The sequence below is a fragment of the Phyllobates terribilis genome, unplaced genomic scaffold, assembly GCF_046119375.1.
Source record: "Phyllobates terribilis strain yellow unplaced genomic scaffold, ASM4611937v1 Scaffold_2__4_contigs__length_985480577, whole genome shotgun sequence".
Taxonomy (NCBI): Eukaryota; Metazoa; Chordata; class Amphibia; order Anura; family Dendrobatidae; genus Phyllobates; species Phyllobates terribilis.
In genome coordinates, this window is record NW_027362762.1 from 266,762,173 (window position 1) to 266,777,635 (window position 15,463).

Below are 15,463 nucleotides of genomic sequence, written 5' to 3' on the forward strand. Positions count from 1 at the left end.
CTATATGTTTACAGAATGTTGTAAAAAGAAGAGGGGATGCTACACAATGGTAGATATGACCTTGTTGTCATCAATTTCTAAATGATTTATTTTTTTTCAAAAGAAATAGAAAAATGTTAAAATTTCACCTTCTGATATGATTTCTATGTTTTATTGACTAAAATATGGGTAAAAGAAATTTGAATTCTTGTTTTCCTTACATTTTACATAGTGTCACACTGGGAATTGGGATTGTACATATTTTGACATATTTACGCTAGTGATTAGCTCAAGTGCTCATTACTCGAGCTTGCCTAGGGTGCTCAGGTACACACTGAGTATTGTGGGTGCTCGAGTGACATGTTTACGTCTTGGCGGCCGCATGTTTGGTGACTTTTAGACATCCACAAAACATGCAGGGATTGCCTGCCATACACGGTCAATCCCTGCATGTTTTGTAGCTGTCTAACAGCCATTAAACATAAGGCCGCGGGGACGCAAACATGTCACTCGAGCACCGGCGATACTCTGTGCTTACCGGAGCACTGGCGCTCATCACTTTTTTACACCAATACTGTTCCATACAATCTTGCAGTGTAGTAATACAGTATTAGCAGTCTCTCACTTTGTTGTGTATAACATTTTTGTGTGGATCTGCTATACTCCACAAAGTAAATGGTTGATATGCCGCAAACAAAATTTCCATGGTCAGGAGGATGAGTTTTGTGTTAGATCATTTATGTTTTTTTGGGTGTGATTACGGTAGATTTGGCATAACTGTTCCAAAATGAAGCCCGTCTGGATGACTAGTATAGATGAGCAACATACATTGAGCAACGTTTTGAAAAAGTAATTTTTGCAAGATTGCTTAAAAGCCTTTCTAAGATGAGGGCATGCTGAAGGATGTGTCGCTACTGTTAGCCTGAGTGTGCTGTTGACAATTTTTTATTTAGTTTGACTAGCAGTGTACTGGTGACCTGAGCCTAATTGTATTGGAAAAGGGAGTCCTATAGGTGAAAAATTTGATTTTCTTGGCTATCTCAGTTATTGAAAATCTCCAGAAACAATATAGAAGTGCTCTTAAACTTTACAGTAACTTTTTTTGTGTTTTAATTAGATGTTTCCAAATATTTTGAAATATTGACTATGTTTATGAATCAATCAGTACATGCTATGCTTATCAACATATGATACAAAAGCCCACATATACTGTATACTTTACCGTAATGCAAAGGTATTAAAAAGGGACACAAACAATAACTAAAATAGCTTTATTGGTCATTTTAATAAAATTGCATATACTGCCTCATAAAACTTTTATATAAGGACATTTATTTGATTCCCTTATCTGAATGCTTTTTTTTCAATATATAACATAATATTTTTTATTTGGAAAAATAACAACATAGTTTTGTGTTTACCCGTTTTGAATATAAAATACGTCTAAACAGATATAAAATCCATAATATAGTTGTTGTACAAAAATATTACATACCTGCTTAGTCTCCTGCTGAGCTATTGAAGCTCTAGTTACTACAAATTATGTAAGATTTTAATTTGTTTCATAATACATAAATAATTTTGTGCTCATCTCTAACACACATATAATTTAGTTATCATGGCCAATACCAAGACTTTAATCCATGCTTCTATGGTATAAAGACAATACATTTTATTGAATATGCTACTGATTGTCAGATAAATATACTGTAAATGAGGATATAAGATGGTAATAAAAGTAGTGGTTATAAATAATTCCCACCAGCATCCGATGTTCATATTTTGACATATTTACACCAATATTGTTGCATACAATCTTGCAGTGTACTTATAAAATTTTAGCAGTCTCACACTCTGCTGTGTATAACATTTTGTGTATATCTGCTATTTCCCACAAAGTGAATGTTTGATGTTCTGCAAGAAAGATTTATATTTAAAATGTATCTGTCATTTCAGGTATCATTTTAGAATAAGCTGTCATGTATAAACACGATTGGTTAAAGGGGTGGTCCGGCACTTAAAATGTATTTTCTAACATTCTATCTTTACACCCTAAGCACTTTTGTAATTTGCTTTATTACACCATACCCTAAACTTCTCCCTATCTACCTAAGCCCTAAATGTGTTTTTTTTTACTGTACTTCCTGTGACATTTCGTTTGAGAGGAGTCTCAAACGTGACGTCACAGGAGGCCAGGGCTGCACTCACTCCCCAGCATCCATCGCCTCTCCTGGAACAGGACGTCACAGGGGAGACTGCTGCAGTTACTCACTAGTTTCTTGCATTGCTGCCCCCTCTGAAGACAGCCTGGATCCTGGGTGATGGTCGCTATGGCAGAGATAAGTTCAGCACCGGCACTCTGCTTCTATCTCCGCAGATTCTTACTGAAAGAAGACGACATCAGGGGGTGGAAATAGAAGCAGTGAGTGACACTAGCACCTGTGACATCCTGTTCCAGGAGGGGTGTTGGATGCTGTGGGAAGTGAGTGCAGCCCCAGCTTTTTGTGACGTCGTGTTTAAGACTCCTCTCTAATGAAACAAAGTGCAGTAAAAAAAAAACAGAATTATAGATTAGAAAGAAAGGGAAAAGTGTAGGGTGTTAAAAAGTGTAAGAAAGCAAATTACAAAAGTGGTTAAAGTGTAAGGATAGTTATTTAGAAAATACATTTTAGGTGCTTGACCAACCCTGTAAGCACTTTTTCTGGCCATTACATGATTTGTATCCTGTATTTTTCACTAGTTTTGCATGCACTATCTCTAATTTTCAGTTGAGCTAGTGGGTGGAGAATGGCTATAATGATATCTCCCATGCACAGAATACAGAAACAAAGATGTCTGCTCTCCTGTCTCTATGTAGCACACATACAGATGCAGCAACATCATGGAGGACATTATACAGCAGTACTGAGCAGTGTAGCTGTTAATACTACCCTAGAGTTTAAAGTTATTATTTTAATAAAAAAAATAAACTTACCTGGCTATACATTAGACTTTGTGTATACCTGCATTTAATAATAGAATATTAGAACTGTTGAATCCCAGACATGGGGGATATCATGGGGTCTTATTGACTATAATATGCTCCATTGAGTTACTGCCATGATGTTCTATATTCTTGTCTGAATCTGAAAGTGGCCTTCAACACAGGTGTGAACATAGCCTTACCTGGTTATATGTTGTCAATTCAAATGTTTACATTATTTACATGTAAGAAGCCTTTTTCCAGCCTCCTGATCAACATCAGCATCTCCCTCCTGATTGGAATATTATTTACTAATTAGAAATAAACACAATATTTCAACCCTACAAGGAAGCATTTGAGCAGCTGCACCTGACTATGGTGCCTGAGGGAACCCAAAGATCCCAGTGCCACATAAAAAGACACCTCTATAACTGGCACATGATGAGTAGAAGAACTTATTACATATTGCCTCGAAAAATGAAATGTTAGTGTTTAATTTTTATGAATGATTTATAACACAAAATGAAATATTATCTTTAGATTGTCTCCATTACTGTCTCAACTGTAAAACGTCTATCAATAATTTAAATAACAGAAAACTTTTTCTCTAGCTTTGATATTTTACGAAGTCTTCATTGTACATGCTGACTGCTTTGGTTTTATCAAATAGAACTTCATAGCAATATGTAATTGTATGAATTGTATGGGAATATTACAATAAAGTATATTAAATAACTTATAATTTGTAAAAAAAACAAATCTGATGTTGAATATTTTTAGTAGACCACAGTACTTGACAGTTCTTTATGATTAAAAGACATATATAACCCCAAATTTAAACTTCAAACTAACCACATAGCCTTGCAGGAAATGTAGCAACAATCAAATTAATTCTTTGTGTTTTTCAATCTGTTTCTCCGTTGCCTTAAAAACAACTTTATTGTTATATGTGAATGAAGGTGTTCAGTGCACCCTTGGTGTGGCCAAATGCCGCAGTGCATTGTTCCATCCACTTATTTAGATTACTCCCATTCCTATGTTAATTTATTTTGTTGGGTTGCCCAGAGCCAGCTTTGTCTGAAGATAAACCTCAGTTCTGCTATCACTGTCCCTGTGCTGGAGAGAACACACATCACTCTCTCCTTTCAGCTGCCATTGATACACAGCTATATCTGAACGATGTCATCAGCGATGGCGCCCTTCATGTACATATCACAATAAGGTCGTTTTTTCGTCAACGGAGGAACGGATTTAAAAGCAAAAAGAACGCTTTTTATTCTTGGTTCTTCTGGGTTAGTTAGATGTGTAAATTTGTGGTGACAGACTTCCATAAAACTACTTTTTTAACATCAGTATTATTAAACCTAGATAGAATGTGAAAGTGTCTTTGCTTAAGTGCTGATGCAACACTTAAATTGTTTCTTGTATGTTTATAGAGGGTTTTTAGTCCTTTTGCATATTTTGCTAGTGAATTTCAGCCATTATATCGAAATCACATTGTTATGTCTTCTGTTTCATGTAGAATATCTTTATTTGCATGATGGATTGTCTCATACGCATGATCATGTCCTTTAAACTTCATACATGATTGTTTATTTTCCAAATCTTTGGGTTGACACCAACAGCATAAACATGACTGGGGAAAAAACAAAATATAAAAATATTAAAACAGGTTGGTATATACTGTACATCTCTTACAGAGTAAGATGCCATGATAGATACAAAGTATCACAGGGCATACCACATTTAGCTGGTGCTTAAAATATATACCTGACTGCAGAAAAGAAAAGTTTACCATGGTAAAGGTTTGTGAATTGTGAAACTTTCTTTTTTTCTTTTAATGACTCAATTTTTGGGGGCAAAAAATAAAACAGAAGAATGTAAAAAAATCCATGGTTGATGGATTAAGCGTACAGCTATTTGACACACTTGTATTTCTACCTTTAAAAGGAATCTGTCACCATGTTTTTGCTTCCTAATCTGAGAGCATGATGTAGAGACCCTGACTCCAGTGATGCATCAATTACTGGGCTGCTTAGTGTAGTTTTGATAAAATCACTGTTTTATCAGCAGGAGATTATTACTAGAGGACTAGTTAACCTGCCGGCAGGTAATCATGCATATTCATGATTATATTCATGCATATATTCTATATAACCCCGCCTCCATCACTGATTGGCTGCTTTCTGTGTACACTGTATTTGAACCTTAAGCTGCCAATCAGTGGTGGGGGTGGATCTGCTGCAGATAAAATATCAAAATGACAGTATGCAGACCAGTAAGTAACACATCGCTGTAATTAGGGTCTCTTCCCCTATATTTTGATGCTCTCAGATGGGGTAGTATAGTATCATTTTTAATGATGAATGGGTTTTCAGTGGAGTAAGTAAAAAATAAAAAAACACAACATAATAAACTTAGTTGCTTATTTTTTTTATTTCCTAGAGGATCTGTAAATTTAGGTTTATTCAGATTTATCATTCTCAGAAATTCTTAAAAATGGAAACCAAAATGAAATAAAAAATAATAATTAATATAAAATATTTAATATCGAACATAACTTATTTACTATGTAATTTAGTATTGGATTTTATGCTGCACTGTAGCAACCTGTGTCAGTAATTTGCTGCAAAACTGCAAATAAGAGCAGAGGAGATGTGAAAAGAGGCATAAATGCAATAAAAAAAGTGTTCTCCTTTATTTGGGTCACGCGTCAGAAATCACACGGGGCACTATATTTGTATACATTATAATCATCTTATTATGAGATTATATTTAACAAATCCTACTACTTGTGTGAGTGAATTATTTTACATTAACACAACTGATATAAAAGAACTTACCTTGAAGCAGTTTTTATACTTTGTGCTGACCAAATAAAGTGCTATTGGATTAATGCAGGAATTTAAGTTGGCCATATTTAAACCAATGTAGTTTACTGAGATGAAAAAGCTGTAAAAATAAATACATGTAGAATGTAAATTTTATGTAATATTTTACATAATAGAAGTACTACTACAGTCTAGTTCCCTAAATTAGTTTTTTATGTGTTCAAAAACGAAATCTGTCAACAGTCACACAAGAATGATATTGTAGGAATAGTTTTGTTTAATGTTGTTAAAAGGAAGCTCCTGGGACATACAGTGAAGGAAATAATTATTTGATCCCTTGCTGTTTTTGTAAGTTTGCGCACTGACAAATACATGAACAGTCTATAATTTTAAGGGTAGGTTAATTTTAACATTGAGAGATAGAATATCCAAATAAATCAAGAAAATCACATTGTATAAATTAGATAAATTTATTTGCATTTTGCAGTGAGAAATAAGTATTTGATCCCCTACACACCATTATGAGTTCTGGCTCTTGCAGCCCAGTTAGACGCTCCTAATCAACTCCTTAACTACATTAAAGACAGCTGTCTTACATAGTCACCTGTATAAAAGACTCCTGTCCACAGACTCAATTAATCAGTCAGGCTCTAACCTCTACAACATGGGCAAGACCAAAGAGCTTTCTAAGGAGGTCAGGGACAAGATCATAGACCTGCACAAAGCTGGAATGGGCTACAAAACCATAAGTAAGACGCTGGGTGAGAAGGAGACAACTGTTGGTGCAATAGTAAGAAAATGGAAGAAATACAAAATGACTGTCAATCGACATCGATCTGGGGCACCATGCAAAATCTCACCTCGTGGGGTATACTTGATCATGAGGAAGATGAGAGATCAACCTAAAACTACACAGGGGGAACTTGTTAATGATCTCAAGGCAGCTGGGACCACAGTCACCAAGAAAACCATTGGTAACACATTTAGCCTTAAAGGTTTAAAATCCTGCAGTGCCCGCAAGGTCCCCCTGCTCAAGAAGGCACATGTGCAGGCCTGTCTGAAGTTTGCCAAAGAACACCTGGATGATTCTGTGAGTTATTGGGAGAAGGGACTGTTGTCAGATGAGACAAAAATTGAGCTCTTTGGCATTAACTCAACTCGCCATGTTTGGAGGAAGAGAAATGCTGCTTATGACCGTAAGAACACCATCCCCACTGTCAAGCATGGAGGTGGAAACATTATGTTTTGCACGTGTTTCTCTGCTAAGGCCACAGGACTACTTCACCACATCAATGGGAGAATGGATGGAGCCATGTACCGTAAAATCCTGAGTGACAACCTCCTTCCCTCCACCAGGACATTAAAAATGGGTCGTGGCTGGGTCTTCCAGGAAGACAATGACCCAAAACATACAGCCTATGCAACAAAGGAGTGGCTCAAAAAGAAGCACATTAAGGTCATGGAGTGGCCTAGCCAGTCTCCAGACCTTAATTCCATAGAAAACTTATGGAGGGAGTTGAAGCTCCGAGTTGACAAGCGACAACCTCAAAATCTGAATGATTTAGAGATGATCTGCAAAGAGGAGTGGACCAAAATTCCTCCTGACATGTGCGCAACCCTCATAATAAACTACAAAAAACATCTGACTGCTGTGCTTGCCAACAAGGGTTTTGCCACCAAGTATTAAGTGTTGTTGCCAGGGGGATCAAACACTTATTTCTCACTGCAAAATGCAAATAAATTTATCTAATTTATACAATGTGATTTTCTTGATTTTTTTTGGGATATTCTATCTCTCAATGTTAAAATTAACCTACCCTTAAAATTATAGACTGTTCATGTCTTTATCAGTGGGCAAACTTACAAAAACAGCAAGGGATCAAATAATTATTTCCTTCACTGTATGGCAAAAGTATTCGTAGCACTCCATGCACCCAGTGTGTATGGTAAAAGAGTATACATTATCTCATACCCTGAGCTGGTATGTAGCAGTTTATACCTTATTTACTTTATATGAAAATGTAGTCTATTTTATTTCCTTATAAAAATGGATACCATTAAAAAATGAAAAAAAAAAATAAAACAAAAAAACAAGCCATATATTTTGGATGTTTTAAAAATATGTAACTGTGCTGAGATAATCATATAAATGTGCCTCTGCTATATACTGTATAATGGCTGTTCACGGTCAGTGCATTCCATAGCTCCTGGTTACGGAAGGAAGCATAAGTCTGATATCATAAGTGATTATACAGATAAAACAGCAGGGGCTTGCAGCTGCTACTTTCTGAGGTAACACATTTCCCTGTTTTATCACAGGAGTGAGTGATTTTGCCATGTCAGCAGTCCATATATGCTCAGCAGCTGGAACTCCTAGTCACTTACTTGACTTATGATGAGCTCAGTGTGCTGGAGATGAGACAGAACTGCTCCTGTGATGAAACAGGCAGTAAAATGTTTTACTTCACAAAAAGCAGCAGCTGTGAGCCCCTGCTGTTTTATCTGGTATAACAAAGGACTTATGCTTACACCCCTGGCCAGGAGCTGTAGTATCTGCCGACAATGAATTGGTGCACCTTGCACAGTCGGGCTCTGCCATAATACATAACATACCATGGGCACATTTTTAAGATTTTCTCCACACAGGAACAATTTTTTAACCCATCCTATTGTGGAAGTTATTATTAGTTCAAAATCTATTAATTAAAGTGTTCTTTGTTCTTGGGCCATCATATTCTACTGTATGCCTATTAAGTGGCATATCTTCAAGACTTCTGTCTGGGATATATCTTCTACTGAACCAAAGAACTAAAAGAAATAATGGGGGAATTCCTCAAGAGTGACTTTATTATATGGCAGTCTTGAACCAAAGACCGCTGGAGGAAGATGCACCAGATTCATTAAGAGGCGTCTGAATTTGGCACATACAGTATTTGAGCTGCCGATGAATCAGAGTTAGAAAAAGTATACTAACAATGGACTGGAGAAATTTGTGCTATAATTTACGCAAACTTTGTAGGGTATATTATCTGAATATGTTGGGCTGGACCTCCTCCCACCAAGCTCCATTTACTTCTGAACTTGTTTAAAGAGATTATCTCACTAAGACAACCCATTTATATGTGCCACATTATGGGATATGGGCATCATAGAGGAGGGTTTCTAGATCATAAACCCCTCTAAAAGTCCCAAAGCAATGGCACTTAGTATCAAAGGCTCCTGTTTTGGTGGACGTGGTCTGTCTGTATATTACAGGGCAGCTCATTAATTTACCATGTAATACTGCATTGGATGGTTGGCTTCTATTTCCACTGGTAAATATATTTTATTGTTGGAGTTTTCAGAAACCAAAAATGGAGTAATTAACTGATTACTGGGGTAATTTAGTTACAAAAAGCAATTGTTTTTATGAAAGTGGGACAAATGCCAGAGAAACAATCAAACCATTGTGGTAAACAGTATCATGAGAGGTTTATTCTTACACAAATTATACAAACATGACATACAGCATTTTCACTGCAATCCACTCTTACCTCAGAAGATCACATGTCATAATGTATCCTCTGTAGTCAAATATAAACCTGATCATCTTACTGAGGTGCAGAGGTAGCCAGCAAATGGCAAACACCAACACTAAGCAAAAGACAGTTTTAGCTACATCACGTCTCTGAAAAAAAAAAACATGTATATGACATACTGTATGCAATTATTTATCTCATTGATTAACTTTCTCACTTTAGTTGTAAAGATCAAGTGCAATCATATTAATTTTAATTTCACAGGATACAAGCCCATGGCAAAATGGCAATACTGGGCAAAAGCTGAGTCAGGCTTGTTTGTTCTGATTGTTGGCTACCACATGGTTTTACAAAAAGCAACTTTTTGATGTTTGTTTGTTAGTATAAATCAACCAGCCGTATTTCTTGCAGGCCGCTGGAGGCTTTTATTTTTTGCTGATGAACAGAATACATCTTCAGTGGGGATAAGGAGTAGAAGACAACTTTCCAGTTCAATAGCTCTGTGTGGAATTGGAGGAAAAGGAACTGCTATAACCCTTTTGATCATGGTAAAATGCAATGATCATTTCTATCATTATTTGGTAACCTAAAGAAACGACACATTTCTTTAGATGACTGCTCCACCCAGTGGTCTTAAAGGGGTTGTCCACTACTATGACAAACCCTTCTTAAACTAAATGTTTGGTCCTGATAAAATAATAAAGCCTGTACTCCCCTCCCATGCCGCCTTTGTTTCAGCGGTGACGGCATTCGTGGTCCCGGGGCTGTGATGCGGTGGAATGACATGTGATGCCCGGCCCCCAATCAGCGCTGGCGTCACTGGACCCATCTTTGGACAAACTGAACATGAAGTGGAAGTCCGGGATCAGCTGCAGCCTTGGCTTCCTCTTCATGTTCAGTTTGTTTGAAGATGGAGACAGTGATGCCAGCACTGATTGGGCGCCGGGCATCATCTGTCATTCCTCCACATCACATGTGGACCACGAGTGCTGACACTGCTGGAACGGAGCCGACACGGGACAGGAGTATAGGTGTTTTTATTTTATCAGAGCCGAATATTTAGCTTAAGAAGGGGTTGTCCTAGTAGTGGACAACCCCTTTAAGAGAGGACATGGTTCATTATTTCATTCATTTATCTATATTGACACACTGTTAGACATTCAACTAATAGTCATGAATGAGATTTGTAAGTAAATTGACTAGTAATCAACCTCCATTGAGCCAATTCACCAATTTATGACAACCTTTGCCATATGCCATTGTAGGTCATGGCAGAAGTGACTCCTCTATTTCACAAAGTAAAAAGCTAACAAGTAAGAATGTATGGCTATTGCTATGGTATTTAGTCTGGCCAATATTTCAATATAGATTTGATTGGTCACTGTGTAATTGTATCATTCTAGCTGAAGAAGCCTTTTTCAGGATAATGTGTAACCTGAGACCTGACAATATCAGCCAATTGCCAGAGTTCCAGGAACCAGTGTCACATTACTATAGAATATTAGTTTTCTTAGTGTGACTACTCCTTTAAAAGGAATCTGTCACCAAATCTGAGGGCATAATGTCTAGACAAAGATCCTGATTCCAGCGATGTGTCACTTACTGGGCTGTTTTTGGTAGTTTTGATAAAATCACAGTTTTAACAGCAGGAGATTATCACTAGATGATTATTAAACCAGATGCCATGAAGTCCTCCATATTCATGAGCTCTGTATAACCCCGCCCCCACCACTGATTGGTTGCTGTCTGCCTATGTACAGTGCACACAGAAAGCTGCCAATCAGTGGTGTGGGCAGGGTTATACAGGGCTCAGCTTCCAAAGAACTGGTAGATCTGCAGCAGAGAAAACTGTGATTTTATTTAAACTGACATAAACAGCTCTGCAAGTGACACATCGCTGGCATCAGGATCCCTGTCCCTACATTATGCTGCTTTCAGATGACAGATTCCCTTTAAGGGATCAATGAAACAGGAGGTGTTTACAAGAGTTAGAGAGAGGTGGTAGGTATGTATACTCTATACTGTAGCTCCTGTCAATATAAATATGAAACACATGTATACAATATACCATTTGTAAATTACTGGATATTACATTGATCATATATTTAATTTTGATGCTATAAACCACTGCAGTCCTTACATAACAAATAAGCATTGCAGTCACTTATAAGACAGATGCCCTAGGACTGTACCTGTTTTATATGGTCATTCAATGAGATTGTAATTCCATTTTTCTTTCGTAGCAACTCATATGTCATCAGAGTATAAAAAACTGCAGTAACAAGCAAAGGAAGGCAAAAATAGAAGCTGAAAAGCCATGGGTCTTTATAGGTCTTGTAAAACTGAAAGAAAAATGTAAAATATACAGTACAAATAATGATCAAATCCCCTAACACATTTGACATGACATTTTTGATAATAACTTTCTATGTTCAGCAAATGTAAAATCTACCCCGTTTCTCTTTGGAAACCATCAACAAGCAGGCTAGTTGTTGCCTTTAGGCTGGATAAGGTGTTAACAATGTATCATCCATGAAGCTCTAGTATGATTAGGGATTGATAGGTCAAAAATTTTGTTTCAATAGATTTTATAATACATCTTTTAGGGGGGATGACGTTTTTCTTTACAAAAGTTTACTGTCATTATTTTATGTCTACGACCACCAGCACTAGGAATCTCACTGCATTCACGTTTTTACAGGAGTCGTTGAATTCCTCACTAATTGTATGCAGGGTTCCCTCTAGTGGCAGTTCTAAAACTATGGTATCTCTGCTATCCCTACAGGTGGGTTCTTTAAGACCCTGACAGACCCACCAAGGTTTTCCTAGGCAAAGCCATTTTAGGAAAAAAAAACACTTCAAGGTTTCTGAGCCCTGAAACAGTTAAAAGAAGTGACAAACGACAAAACATGTGCACAGTAATCTCGTTTTAACATTACTGTGCACTATATTAGTTTTCTGTGGCAGTGTTTCAATGCTTTTTGTTATGCACACGCCCGGGCTGAGCGGCGTGTGCGTGTGATTGTAGTGATTCCACTGGACCATGAACCGGAGAGTGCCTGGAGGGGCGTGACTAAGTATCTGGCCGATCCGACCAAGATGGCACGACGGCATACGACGCCAGTGCACCAGGGAGAAACCGGGCAGAGGGACCAGGTGCTACTCCAGGTCAAACTCCGGACACGGGGGTTGACCCACACAGGGATTACTGGATCAGGCTGGTTAGGCTGGCGCACAGACTGGAGGGTATAGGCAGGCACGACTGGTATGCAGGCAGGCGGGTAAAGGCAAGCGCAGCTAGAGTGCAGACAGGGAGGCACTAGCAGGTAGGAACACAGGCGGGATAGGACCCAGTACACACTGGGACTCAGGAACAATACAGGTAGAGGGGTACAGGCAAGCACAGCTAGAGTGCAGACAGGGAGGCACTAGCAGGTAGGAACACAGGCGGGATAGGACCCAGTACACACTGGGACTCAGGAACAGGCAGGTTAGGCTGGCACAGACTGGTGGATATAAGCAAACACGGCAGGTATGCAGATGGGTGGATACAGGCGAGTATGCAGGCAGGGAGGTACTGGCCGAAAGGACGGGCTGGAGCACAGAAAGGTTAAGACCCAGTACAGACTGGGTCACAGAACCGCAGATGCGGTAGACAACCACAGCAGAGAGGGAACGCCCGAAGCGGTGGGCAAGAACAGAGCAGGACGGGGCTGCAGGAGCAGCGAGCACAAGCAGGGCAGGACAGGACTGCCGGAGCAGCGGGCAGAAGCAGGGCAGGACTGCCGGAGCAGCGGGCAGAAGCAGGGCAGGACAGGACTGCCGGAGCAGCGGGCAGAAGCAGGGCAGGACAGGACTGCCGGAGCAGCGGGCAGAAGCAGGGCAGGACAGGACTGCCGGAGCAGCGGGCAGAAGCAGGGCAGGCTAGAACCGCCGGAGCGGTAAGCAAAGGAGTCAGAGCAGACTAGAACCGCCGGAGCGGTGAGCAAAGGAGTCAGAGCAGGCTAGGCTGAGTAGGGGGCACAGGGCTCTGTTCACACGGAACAGACAGGAAGGGAAAGGCAGAGCCAGACACCCACAGGGTACTAGCAGAGAAGTAGCGAGTGGACCACAAACTCACAAACGGGAGTACAGAGACAACAAGCAGGAGTTAGGTACGAGTTCAGACTCTGCAGAAAAAGGAAGGGAATGGACATAGAGGCAAAACAGGTAAAGGATAGGAGAGAGTACAGACTGGAACTGAGTGTACGGAGGAGACCGACACTGCAGCGGAATACAGGAGCGGGTCTGGGAATACGGCCCCCAGAGAGGCAGGACGAACAGGCAAGGTGCGTGTTCAGACAGGACAGACAAGATACAGGAGCAGGTCTAGGTAATCGGCCCCTAGAAGGCAGGAGGAACAGGCTAGGAGCGTGTTCAGACAGGCCTGGAAATACAGCCTCCAGGATAGGCAGACAAGAGAACACAGAACGGGACCTGGCACCTTCAGAGTGCAAGCACACACTGAATGAAACACTATGCTCAGGCAGGAATAGATGGAAGCAGCTGAGCTATATACCAGGTGACAGACAGCAATAGGCTGAGGACGCACAAGGGGTGTGACCCACAGCAGGTACAAAAAGCAGGAAGTGATCGGGAGCCGCCCTTAAGCAGCAGAAACAGACACAAACAGACAGCATGGAGGGAAGCCAGAGAGACATTCTGGACAGGAGATCAAGTGCGCGCTCTTGCACAGTGGGAGATGGACCACTATGCAAGGACGCCGCCAGGTATGTTACAGTACCCCCCCCCTTACGCCCCCTCTTCTTCAGGCCTGCCAGAATCTTCCGCAGGGAATTCGAGGTCCAATTCTTCACTTCGAAGAGATCACTTCCCCTGTCCACCGGAAAAACTGGTCTCCTCTGGGTAGCTAGGATGCTACCTCCCATCCAGCCACCCTTAGCAACAGACGAAACGGGTGGAGTACCAGGAACAGCACACAAGGAAGTCTCTCTCCACATATTTTCAGGTGGCACCCCAGAGGGTACAGGAGACAACTGGAAGTCCTCCACCGGGTTGGAGGGGGACAGAGACTTGGGGGTAATCTCTGCTTCGAGGTACATCTTGTCAAGCTCACAGGAAGAAATAGACGGGTTATCAGGTACATAATGAGGAAAAATCACTGTCTCTTTGTTTTCTGGTGGTACCCCGGAGGATTCAGGAAACAACTGGAGGTCCTCCGCCGGGTCAGAAGAGTGCAGAGGCTCAGAGAAAACATCTGCATCAGAGTACACTAGGTCGGACTCACTGGACGAAGCAGGCGAGGTATCGGGTACCGAGTATAGGAAAGTCTCTGTCCATTCTCCACCAGGTGGCACCCCGAAGGGTTCTGGAGACAACTGGCGGTCCTCCGCCTGGTCAGAGGGGTGTAGAGACTCACGGGTAACCTCTGCTTCAGAGTACACTAGGTCGGACTCACTGGACGAAGCAAGCGAGGTATCAGATCCAGGATATAGGAAAGTCTCTGTCCATTTACCACCAGGTGGCACCCCGAAGGGTTCTGGAGACAACTGGAGGTCCTCCGCCTGGTCAGAGGAGTGTAGAGACTCGGGAGTAACCACTGCTTCAGAGTACACTAGGTTGGACTCACTGGACGAAGCGAGCGAGGTATCAGGTACAGAGTATAGGAGAGTCTCTGTCCTTTCGCTACCAGGTAGCACCCCGAAGGGTTCAGGAGACAACTGGAGGTCCTCCGCCTGGTCGGAGGGGTGTAGAGACTCGGGAGTAACCTCTGCTTCGGAGTACACTAGGTTGGACTCACTGGACGAAGCGAGCGAGGTATCAGGTACAGAGTATAGGAGAGTCTCTGTCCTTTCGCTACCAGGTAGCACCCCGAAGGGTTCAGGAGACAACTGGAGGTCCTCCGCCTGGTCGGAGGGGTGTAGAGACTCGGGGGTAACTACCACTTTGGGGTACCCATTGTCAGGCTCACAGGACGAAGCGGACAAAGTATCGAGTACCGGGTGTAGAGAATTCTCTCTCCATTTGTCATCGAGTGGTATCCCGGAGGATTCAGGAGGCAACAGGGGGTCCTCCGCCAGGTAGTAGAGGTGCACAGACTCTGAGGTAACCACAGCTTTGGAGCATCCTTGGACATGCACACCGGTTAAAGTGGGTGAAGCATCTGATGCCGG

At 41.0% G+C, this 15,463-nt stretch overlaps 1 protein-coding gene across 1 annotated transcript in view; it reads right to left on the reverse strand.

The window, feature by feature from the left end:
• Positions 1–1,261: 1,261 nt before the first annotated feature.
• EDNRB (endothelin receptor type B) overlaps positions 1,262–15,463 on the reverse strand; it is a 55,928-nt gene continuing 41,726 nt past the window's right edge. The window contains exons 5-8 of the mRNA XM_073664085.1: positions 11,483–11,632; positions 9,306–9,439; positions 5,785–5,893; positions 1,262–4,577 (exon numbers count right to left, since the gene is read on the reverse strand). Coding sequence (XP_073520186.1) covers positions 4,434–4,577; positions 5,785–5,893; positions 9,306–9,439; positions 11,483–11,632 — 537 coding nt within the window. The 3' untranslated portion in view covers positions 1,262–4,433. The remainder of the gene's footprint in view (positions 4,578–5,784; positions 5,894–9,305; positions 9,440–11,482; positions 11,633–15,463) is intronic.